At 37.5% G+C, this 12211-nt stretch overlaps 1 protein-coding gene across 6 annotated transcripts in view; it reads left to right on the top strand.

Moving 5' to 3' along the window:
• The window catches only part of ck (myosin-VIIa ck), a 220641-nt gene that overhangs the window by 107876 nt on the left and 100554 nt on the right, over positions 1 to 12211 (top strand). For all 6 annotated transcript variants that reach the window (XM_045738596.2, XM_045738595.2, XM_045738593.2 and 3 more), the window contains 2 exons: positions 2779 to 2892; positions 8914 to 9060. In XM_045738596.2, coding sequence (XP_045594552.1) covers positions 2779 to 2892; positions 8914 to 9060 — 261 coding nt within the window. The remainder of the gene's footprint in view (positions 1 to 2778; positions 2893 to 8913; positions 9061 to 12211) is intronic.

Here is a 12211-nt window from a genome sequence, read left to right as displayed (position 1 = left end):
AGCCAAACTGACAGGGACTTAGTACAGTATGTTGAATTTTATGAGGTATGAGTAGAGATGTTTGTAAATAATTTTTTCAAATATAGTTGATAATATACAGTAGGTAGATTTGATATTGGTTTGTAATTGTTTGTCTGCTGGATTGCCTCCTTTATGAACTGGTGTTACTTGTGTTTTTTTAAGGATATCAGGGAAGGTATGACACTCTAGAGATTTGTTGAACAGCAAAGCTATGGGTGGCGCAAGGGCATGGGAGACACTCTTGTATAGCATAGATGGTATTTCACAAATTTTCCCAGCTTTGGTTTTTAGTGAGTGAATGATGGACACAACATCTGTAGGGCTGACTGGTGAGAGAAGAAGAAAATTTGAATAGCTGCCTGAAAGATAAGTGGTAACATGTGTTTGAGTATGTGGGATTTTTTCTGGCAAGGTTGGTACCGACCGATGAAAAGAAGCTAATAAATTCAGTTGCCGTTTCTAAATCTGTTGCAGGTGTATTAACCATCCTTAGAGTTTTATCTGGTTATGTGAATGTTGTTTAGATCCTAGGATGTTAGAGATGGCTCTCCATGTGATCTTCATGTTGCTTTTTGCTTCTTTGAGTTTACTCTCATAATAGGATAGTTTTGCTTTTCTTATTATACTGGTAAGCATTGATGAGTACCTCTTAACTACTACTTTTGCAACTAGGCCAATCCTAAATTTTTTTCATACTCATGTTTCTTGTTGATTGCTTTGAGTATGCCACTTGTGAGCCAGGGGTTGTTTAAGTTAGTCTTTAGCCAGTTATTTGCCTGGTGAGGAGAGGACAGTGGGTGTTGTAGAGGCTTAGATGTTTTGGAAAGGAAGAAGTTAGCTAATGAATTCATATCCTGTGTATTATTGAATTCAGATTCCCAGTTTATATTGTGAAGTGCATTTGTGAGATTGCCAATTGCTATTTCACTGAATAGCCTAAAGGTAAGTTTCTTGTTAGCTGGTAACTATGAATTAAATATTCATATAGTATGTGGTTAGCTCCTCCTCTTCATATCTGCTACAAACTTCAATTCAACAAACTACAGTACTGTGTATGTGGCCAACCCCAATTCATTGCAGTGAGGGATTTGTACCAGAGATGCCTCCAGGATGCATTTGCCATGCCCTATGGGCTGATTTTACTTTGCAAAATTTTTATTTCAACTTAGAATAGACAATTACCAAATGAACATGTCTGCAAAAAAATGTAATCACATCTAGGTCATATCTTACATTCTCAGCCTCAAAACCCTTTTTCAAAAGGTATCAGTGCCTTATCCAGGTGAATGATAACCTTGCCAACTCAAAATAAAAACAAATCAAAGAATTTGGTTTTGAACACTATCCTCAATAGCTTACCCAAGGCTTCAGCTGTTCCTTGCAATGTTTCGTTCATCTACAAAAATCATCAAAACCATGATTGAAGCCATCCTCATAGTTACCATTCACACCCTAATATTTCTGCCGCTCTAAGGGCTGATTTCACTGAGCGACATTTTAATTTAAACCTGTCATGTGAAGGACAACTATACCAAGAGAACCTGTCTGTAAATATATTTAACTACATCTAGCATTTTTTACTATGCCCTAGTCTTTAAATCTAATTTTCAAATGAAAAAAAGGACCTATATTAGTCAACAACAAAAAAAAAAAAAAATGGGGATACTCAAAATTTAAATTTTGAAAACCACAGAATTTGGCTTGAAATGTGCTGGCTTTCCCAAGGTCCCATATTATTTTTAAAAATGTTGCATCCATCTATGAACATCATTTGAGACACAATTGGATCCATGAGAGTTACAATTTGCCCAGCTAAACAATTCCAAAATGCCCAACAAATATATATCATATATATATATATATATATATATATATATATATATATATATATATATATATATATATATATATATATATATATATATATATATATATATATATATATATATATATATATATATATATATATATATATATATATATATGTCGTACCTAGTAGCCAGAACGCCCTTCTCAGCCTATTATGCAAGGCCCGATTTGCCTAATAAGCCAAGTTTTCATGAATTAATTGTTTTTCGACTACCTAACCTACCTAACCTAACTTTTTTGGCTACCTAGGGTTGGTTAGGTTCGGTCATATATCTACGTTAATTTTAACTCCAATTAAAAAAAATTGTCCTTATACTTAATGAAATGGGTAGCTTTATCATTTCATAAGAAAAAAATTAGAGAAAATATATTAATTCAGGAAAACTTGGCTTATTAGGCAAATCGGGCCTTGCATAGTAGGCTGAGAAGTGCGTTCTGGCTACTAGGTACGACATATATATATATATTTATATATTTATATATTTATTAAGTATACAGTATATAATAATAATATACATACACTTAAATACATGGGTACAATGGTCACAAGTCAAGCCTGACCTCAGGCCGGGCTTTGGGAGTAGAACTTCCAGAACCCCATCAAGCAGGTAATTGGTTGTGAGAGTACATATGAATTATACAGCGAGTTACATACAGTTATATATACAAATTTTACAAGTACTGTATAATGAATTATAAATGATCAATTATTATATGATGTTGATATTATGATACATTATTGCAAAGCTTCTAAAACACAGTGTTTTAGGAATCTTATGTCGGGCTGTATTGGGGGCTTGATTTTTGTTAGGTTATGAGTGATTGGGTTAGGATAAGTAGTGTTACAATCTTATGTACGATGTGATTATTATCTGTTGTGTCCCACAGGGTGACTACATATGGATCGAACCAGTATCTCGACGGGAGTTTGATGTAGCCATCGGCGCCCGGGTGGTTAGTGCTGAGGGTCGACGTATCCAGGTCCAGGACGACGACGGTCAGGTGCGTTCTCCACAGTTACTTGGGATTGCTTGTCATTCAGACTGTTTGTGTTAGCAGCCCACAGACCCACATAGCTGTTTCGGAACCTCCTACATGAACCTGTCTAGCTTTTTCCGAATGGTTTTACTGGAACCAAAATTGTAATTCGGCATTTCTACATTCCCTGTCATTTCTTTCCAGTTTGTTGTAATTGCTTTTTGCATATTAGGAAATGCTCATTAAAGTATTTTTCCATTTTAAATTGTTAGGTATACTAATATTACAGCCCATCCTCCTGAAATGATACAGTGCAGTACTTATAGCAACTACAGTACTGTATTTGGTTAAACATACAAAAATGGATTATTGGACCCAAAATGTTGCATATAGTGTTATTGAATTTGCTCAAATGATATACTAAAAAATTAGAGAGTACCAATTTTTTTAGTACATCATTTGAGCAAATTCAATAATACTATATGTTCACAGTTCCTGCAATGGCACTGGAACCAATCGTATTGACGTTTGCCTTTCCATTGGAGACTTTTGACGAGTCTCCCCTCTCCAGTGTGGAGAGGGGAGACTTGCTGCTTGGGTAACAGCTTCTCCGTATCAATCTATCCTGGCTTTGCACCCTGGAGAGGCAACTCCAGAGCGCAGCTCCATAGTCTCCCGAGACTGATGGAGGCCTACTACTACCAATAACTAAAGTACTTAAGCTAACCAGTTCAGGTTGTAAATAAGCAATCCTAGGCCTAATATACACTATCTTAGGCCTCACACTACATAAATGTGTTATACTAGGCCTAGAAATGTATGTTTGTTTTGGCTCATTGTTTTCATTCTCAATTAAATTAATAGTACAAAATAATACTATTGACTGCAACAGTCCATTTTTGTACATTCGGCTAAATAATTGCCATAAGTATTACACTATCATTTTAGGAGGTTGTGCTGTAATATTTTAGCTCTCAGATACTGTGTATTATAATTAGCAACCGAGAAAGATAAGGTAATATTTGTATTGCTATACTGGGATATTGGATCCACACTATTACAGGAAATTTGGTATGAGGAGGCCTGGGTTGAGGACTGGGCTGAGGGGATGCTAAGCCCCAAAATCATCGCAAGGTATGACAGACAAGCAGCCACTGACTCAAAGGCCAGACAGCACAAATATAAAAAGCTATAATATGTTAATAACTAAGAACTGTATATACAGACAGTACAACACATTCACTAGACAGTGTGACATTGTAATTGCCAGAATTAGGCTGGGTTGTGGATACCAATGGGAGGAGGCTGCAGGTAGTGAATCCCCCATTGGTGCACACATTATTTGTAAATCATGTGAAGAATAGGACATGCTAAGACATGCTCTCCAACACTATATCTGTGATTTCCCTGTTATCAATGATTTTAAACCAAATGGCACAAGATATTTTGAGTTCTGTAATTCATACACTCACGAATATTGGAAGATATTCTTGTGCTCTACCCAGAGTTTGCTAGTGCAGGCTAATAAATTAGACTTGCATTTCGTGTTCTGTCCTGATTACATGTACAGTACGACTAACCATCCTGTGAGTTGTGGATATTAGATAAAGTCATAGCTAGCTTTTGAGCTACATCCTGTAATCCTTCATATTTTTTTTTTTTTTTTTTTTTTTTTTTTTTTTGAGATATATACAAGAGTTGTTACATTCTTGTACAGCCACTAGTACGCGTAGCGTTTCGGGCAAGTCCTTAATCCTATGGTCCCTGGAATACGATCCCCTGCCGCGAAGAATCGTTTTTTCATCCAAGTACACATTTTACTGTTGCGTTAAACAGAGGCTACAGTTAAGGAATTGCGCCCAGTAAATCCTCCCCGGCCAGGATACGAACCCATGACATAGCGTTCGCGGAACGCCAGGCGAGTGTCTTACCACTACACCACGGAGACTGTTTTAGAATAGCACAGCACATTGCTGTGCATACAGTACTTAAGTTTGTTGGAAAAAAGTATTATTGGCACCCTTAAAGCAATCCAAAGACTCGGTACAAAGAATTGTATAGTTGTGTAACCAGCACTGGATGCATATACTGTATGTGCTGCCGATGTGACTCGTCTGGTGCCGAATGTTGCAGATGTGGTTTATCTGGCACCCGATGTTGCAAGTGGGATTTATCTTGTACTAAGTGTTACAGGTAATTGCTTAAGTGTAGTTACAGGATGAGAGCTACGCTTGTGGTGTCCCATCTTCCCAGCACTCTTTGTCATATAACGCTTTGAAACTACTGATGGTTTTCGCCTCCACCACCTTCTCACCTAACTTGTTCAAACCGTCTACCACTCTGTTTCTACCACTCTGTTTGCGAAAGTGAATTTTCTTATATTTCTTTGGCATCTTTGTTTAGTTAGTTTAAATCTATGAACTCTTGTTCTTAAAGTTCCAGGTCTCAGGAAATCTTCCCCTATCGATTTTATCAATTCCTGTTACTATTTTGTATGTAGTGATCTTATCGCCTCTTTTTCTTCTGTCTTCCAGTTTTGGCATATTTAATGCCTCTAACTTCTCTTCGTAGCTCTTGCCCTTCAGTTCTGGGAGCCACTTAGTAGCATGTCTTTGCACCTTTTCCAGTTTGTTGATGTGCTTCTTAAGATATGGGCACCACACAACCGCTGCATATTCTAGCTTTGGCCTAACAAAAGTCGTGAACAATTTCTTTAGTATATCGCCATCCATGTATTTAAAAGCAATTCTGAAGTTAGAAAGTGTAGCATAGGCTCCTTGCACAATATTCTTTATGTGGTCCTCAGGTGATAGTTTTCTATCTAGAACCACCCCTAGATCTCTTTCTTTATCAGAATTCTTTAAAGATTTCTCACATAATATATAGGTTGTGTGAGGTCTATGTTCTCCTATTCCACATTCCATAACATGGCATTTATTAACATTAAATTCCATTTGCCAAGTGGTGCTCCATATACTTATTTTGTCCAGGTCATCTTGGTACTCCATATACTGTGCTTATTTTGTCCAGGTCATCTTGAAGGGCATGACAATCATCTAAGTTTCTTAACCTTCCTATTATCTTAGCATAATCAGCAAACATGTTCATATAATTCTGTTTACCATCTGGTAGATCATTTATGTAGACAATGAACATCACCGGTGCAAGAACTGAACCCTGTGGTACGCCATTTGTGACGATTCTCTAGTCCGATACATTGCTTCTGATTACTGCCATCATTTTCCTATCAGTCAGAAAATTTTTCGTCCATGTTAGAAGTTTACTTGTCACTTCTCCAATATTTTCCAGTTTCCATAACAACCTCTTATGTGGAACTCTGTTGAAAGCATTTTTTAGGTCCAAATAGATGCAGTCAACCCAACCATCTCTTTCCTATAAAATCTCTGTGGCTCGATCATAGAAACTCAGTAAATTTGATACACAGGATCTTCTAGATCAAAAACCATACTGTCTGTCTGATATTATATAATTTCTCTCCAGGTGTTCTACCCATTTAATTTTTATTATTTTTTTCCAATATTTTGACTATTACACTTGTCAATGATACAGGTCTATAATCGAGGGGGTCTTCACTGCTGCCACTTTTGTAGATTGGAACTATGTTAGCCTTTTTCTACATATCTGCTACAACTCCTGTACACAGGGATGTCTGAAAAATCAGCTGAAGTGGAATGCTGAGCTCAGGTCCACATTCTCTCAGAACCCATGGTGAAATTCCATCTGGGCCAACTGCTTTGTTCTTACTTAGTTCCAAGAGCATTTGTTTCACTTCGTCTCTAGACACCTCTATGTGCTCTATGCTGTTCTCTGGAATTCTTATTGTCTGGTTCTCTGACGATCTCATTTTGTACAAACACACTTTGGAACTTTTCGTTTAATGTTTCACACATTTCCTTTTCATTTTCCGTGTATCTGTCCCCATTTTCAACCTCTGAATATTATCCTTTACCTGCAGCTTGCTTTTAATGAATTTATAGAAAAGGCCAGGATCTGATTTACATTTGTCTGCTATACCATTCTCAAAGTACCTCTCTGCCTCTCTCCTTACTGTCGTGTAGTTGTTTCTTGAATCTTTGTATCCCTGGTGTGTTTGGGGGTTTGGTCTCTTTCTATAATGATTCCATGCTTGTGTCTTTTGATCTCTGGCCCTCTCGCAATTTCTGTTGAACCAACCCTGTTTCCCAGGTCTGCATGTCTGTTTTGGTATGAATGTTTGTGTGGCTTCATCATATATTTTGCAAAATTTGGCATACATCTTATTTACTTCCTTGCCTAGCAACAAGTCTGCCCAATTATACCCATGAAAAAATTTCTAAGTTCCCATAGCATCCTTTCTTGAAATCGAGTTTAACAACTGTTTCACTGTCCCCCATTCTCTACTAGATTATATCGCATAGAGTATTTAATGTCCAAGAGGACATGATCACTCTTTCCCAAGGAAGGAAGGTACTGGATATCAAATACCTCTTCTTCTTTCCTGGTGAATACTAGATCCAGTACTGACGGAACATCCCCTTCCCTCATTCTTATGGCCTGCTTGTTGTGTTGATACATGAATGTCTCCAAGATGATGCTTACAAATCTGCCTATCCAAATGTCCTCTTGTTCTTGCCTCATAGGCCTCCCAGGCTATTGCCTTAAAGTTGAAGTCCCTCAGTACCAACAATCTGGATTTATTTTTGCCAGTTCTTACCATAATCTCTCTCATGACCATTATGAGGCCCTCTCGTTTGTCATCCAGTTCTTCCTTTGTCCATGTGTTGCTTGCTGGTGGGCTGTAGGCATTTAAAATTATCAGCTTATCATCTTGATTCCAGAGCTGCAATGCCATTATGTCTCGAGGGTTTTCAAATATTAATTCTCTTACCTTCAGGTGTTCTTTCACCAGCACAGCCACTCCTCTTCCCCCCCCCCCTCCTAGTTTCCTGTCACATCTCCAAACTGAGTAGCCCCTTCAATAATACGACCTCATTTAAAATATTTTCAAATATTTTCTTCATCTCTGTTAATGCGACAATATCTGGGACGTTGAGCAGAATTATATCCTTCAACTCCAATATTTTTTATCTCCATCCATGTTGGTATATACTACTTTCAGAAAGATGTTCCCCCTACCCTTTGCTCTTTACACCCCCTTCCTTTAATGATTTTGTTGTTTTGTCTTTATGTACCATTTTGCAAGCTTCTCAGTTCCTGACACTCTGTAGAAAAAAAAATTCCTTTCTTCTTCATTTCTATCCCCATTTAGACATTTTGCTTCAATGAAGTTCATATTCAGCTTTTCTCTGTCCTCTTTTGAGAGGTCTTGTCTTATTGACCAAAGTTTGCCATCCTCTTCACATTGCAATTTTCTGGTATTCCGAAGCACTTCTATCATATACTTCACTCCATTAAACGTCACCCTTAAGGGGCGGTTCTTGTCTTTCTCATAGTTTCCTATCCTCCTAAAATCACTAACATGCACTTCTGAATTTAGGCCTTCTCCTAATTCTACTATTTTTTCTATGATTTTCATCTCTTCTGCTGCTCAGTCCACCCTAGATGAAATTTCCTTCTCTAAACATTCAAAAATTATTATGGACTTACTTCTATCTACAGTGTTTTGTACCAGTTTACTGTTGGTTACTAGTTCTTTCCTAATTGCTTGCCTACGATCCACTTCTTGTTTATCATTTCTGGTTTGAACTTCCAAGCACACTTCCTTAATCGTCTCTTTCTCTTTTACAACTTGGGCATGTCTCTTTTATTTCTTTTTTATATTTATATATTTCTTTTTTATATTGGTGTGATTTATCTTGTGCTAGGTGTCTCAGTTGTGACTTATTTTGCACCATGTGTCGCTGATGTAAGATCTGGCATCAGGTGTCGCAGGCGTAAGAACACAAGCTCACCAGGTTTAACACACAGTAACAGCAGCTCACCACTAACTAATACAATTATATCATCAGTTAGAGTGGAGGTAGTAGCCAGTAGCAGTACTATGGTAAAGGAGTCACCCAGGATAATCTTAATCTCTGTGGACAGGAACAATGGCTGACCCCGGAGAGGAGGATCAAGGCGATGCACCCCACATCGGTGCAGGGGGTGGAGGACATGATCTCCCTAGGGGACCTCCACGAAGCTGGTATCCTCCGCAACCTTCTCATAAGATACAACGAGAACCTCATCTATGTAAGTTACTCTTTCGGGCACTTAGTGTTACCCTTGTATGCATGGGTGGAGCCTGTAATACAGTGGTCTACATCTTTGGCTTACAATCAAGGAACCTGGGTTGAATTCCAGCCAGGACAAAATGGTTGGGCAAATTTTCTTACACCTGCTGCCTCTGTTTCCTTTGAGGTAAAGCAGGTACCTAGAAGTCAGACAACTGTTGTGGGTTGCATCCTGGGGAAGGTCGGCAGTAGGCACAGGGTCTGGGTGGTGAATCTTTTAGTGTGTGTGTGTGTGTGTGCCCAAATTGGCAGTAATAAGATATAAAATTATCCCACATACATGGAAATTTTGAGCCACAGGATATAATTTATGATTATTTATATTTTACCATTTTTATGGAGACAAAAGTCAATGCTTGAAAGCATTCTTAAAGTCTGTTAAGTCAACAATAACTCTTCTGAATTGTTTTAAATGGTATCACTTTAGGAATTATATGTTATTAATAACTGGTAATTTCCAAGAAGTAAAATTGATGAATTATGTAGTAAAAACAATAATGATTTTGTTTTCAATTAAATTAGTCTTGTTACTTACTTATGTATACTGGTATGTATGTATGTATTGTTTTACAATTAACAAAAGTATAACAGTTTGAAATATAAATTAAGCTTTTTAGAAAGCCCGTTAACAATCAAAATATTAAAGTTTTAACAAGACAATTGAATAATAACATAATTCATAAATAGGATTTTAACTTATTTGCAACAAGAAATGTGAACATAAAATGATAAGCTTTAGTTCATATTATAAAAGAAAAAGGGTTATTTTACTCTCACTGAGAGTTAATGTTGCACCAATGATGATATACTGTGTTTTATATCAGGCTTGTATTTGATTGTTTTGAGAGCTATACGTGCAGCACTAACTTCATCGGCAAGTCTACACCTATAATTGACAAGTTATGCTGAAAACAATAATTTGGTGAATATGTGGATGAAAATATGGTTAGTACTGCCATGAAAGATTCTTCAGTCTAAAGTTTCAAGAATGGAATTCCAGAGTTTTAAAACCATCTTTTTTTTTTTTTTTTTTTTTTGCATTTTTTTCTGCACTGTTCCAGTCATTAACTGTTCTTTCAATATTTTCTAGTTCAGCTCTTAATCTAGAAATATTTGCCTCCATACTGAGCTGCTTTGTAAATCAATCCACTGCAGTATTTTCAAATTCCATTTGTTTAATGTTACACTGTCTGCATGCATTATGAACTTTGCAGTTTCTTCAAATGACCCGAATTTAGTAAATCTTAAAATTGATCAGCTGTTGAATCAGTGTTCATTGAAAATTGCATTTGAAGGCTCTCAGTGTCAGAGTTCAGAGTCTGAATGTCATTTGCCGCTTCATTTTGCATTAGTGACAAGGTTTGTATTTATTTATTTATTATGAGTGGGTTTAAATAATCAAGGGATGGCCAAGTGCCAGCAAAATTTGCTTACATGTTTAGAGTAGCAGGAGTGCCATAGGTTCACCACCCCCCCTGCCCTAGATGGACCTTAATAAGCCTAAGTGCAGGCTTTCTGTTCCTGATAACAGGCATTATTATGTTATCATCAATGGCAGTTATTCTCCATGTGGTTGATTGCCTAGGGCCACTTACTTGGAGCATAATTCAGGGAACTGTTATTAAGAACTGTTATTCTTAATAACAGTTCCGAGATTAATGGGCTACATTTTCTTCCCAGTGATTGTTAAAAAAGTTTTCTTGCCCTATGATATTGTGACTTGAGGATCATGCACAAATAAATCACAGTGACATGATGTATCAATGAGAAAATCAGTAGGAGCCATGAGGCTGATTCGAACCTATGCTTTGGGTAATCTCAAGCAAATGCCTTAGACAACTACACCACTCTTGTGTCAACCTTGTGTAGCTTCAGGGGATCAACGTCCCTGCGGCCCGGTCTCTGACCAGGCCTCCTGGCTGGTCGTCTGGTCATCCAGGCTGTTGGACACAGTTGTTCGCAGCCTGATGTATGAATCACAGCCTGGTTGATCAGGTATTCTTCGGAGATGTTTGTCGAGTACATCTGCAAGCTCATGGAGATAATCCTCAGGGAGGGAATCATTCACCATCTTTCAGTGAACAATCTTGAACAATCAACACAACGTTAATCTGTTAAAACAGATCCTGCCTTACAAACTTGATCACATTTTTGGAAAAGGTAACCAGCTACTCAGACAAAGGCCTTCTGGTGGATGTAGTATACATGGATTTTGCCAAAGCTTTTGATAAGGTGCCACATGAAAGACTTGCAAGGAAATTACAGGTCCCATGGAATAAATGGTAAAATATTAGAATGGATAAAACAGTAGTTGAAGGAAAGAAAACAAATAGTTGTGCTCAATGGAAATGAATCTGACTGGAGAAATGTGATAAGTGGGGTACCACAAGGGTCCATTTTGGGGCCTACCCTTTTTGTCATATACATCAACGACATGGATGAGAATATTATAAACCACATCATCAGATTTGCAGACCACACAGATTTATGGTAAAATGGGAAATGATAATGATATTGAAGTCTTGCAAAGAGATCTACATGAACTCTACAAATAATCATAAGACTGGCAAATGTTTTTTACTATCGACAAATGTAAGACCAAGCATGTGGCGCATAACCCATGCCACAACTACCAAATTAATAGCATTACATTACAGCAGATTGATGAGAAAAGGACCTTGGAGTCGAAATCCACAACTCTTTAAAAGTTGTGCAACAGGTGGGTGCAGCAGTCAGAAAAGCTAACCAAACTCTTGGGATAATCAAGCGTACTTTTGACTATAAGAGAAAAGAAGGTAATGGTTCAACTGTATAAATGTGGTGTACCACCATTTGGATTATTATATCCAAGCATGGAGACCTCATTTTCAGAAGGACATAGCTGTTCTGGAAAAGGTGCAACACCGGGCAACCAAAGTCATTCCAGAGCTAAGTCATCTGCAGTATCAGGACAGTTGAAGGCTCAGGGCTAACAACATTGCAATCCAGGCATTACAAGGCAGATCTCATTGAGACTTTTAAAATACTGTACTGAACAAGTTAGAGGATGTTGATCTTAGTATTTTCTTCAGAAGGTCAAGTGGAACACAAGCGAGGAGCAACGTTTTCAA

Source organism: Procambarus clarkii, chromosome 43 (assembly GCF_040958095.1).
Source record: "Procambarus clarkii isolate CNS0578487 chromosome 43, FALCON_Pclarkii_2.0, whole genome shotgun sequence".
Classification (NCBI taxonomy): domain Eukaryota; kingdom Metazoa; phylum Arthropoda; class Malacostraca; order Decapoda; family Cambaridae; genus Procambarus; species Procambarus clarkii.
Note: the sequence above shows the minus strand (reverse complement) of the source record. Positions and strands in the feature narration are given on the sequence as shown.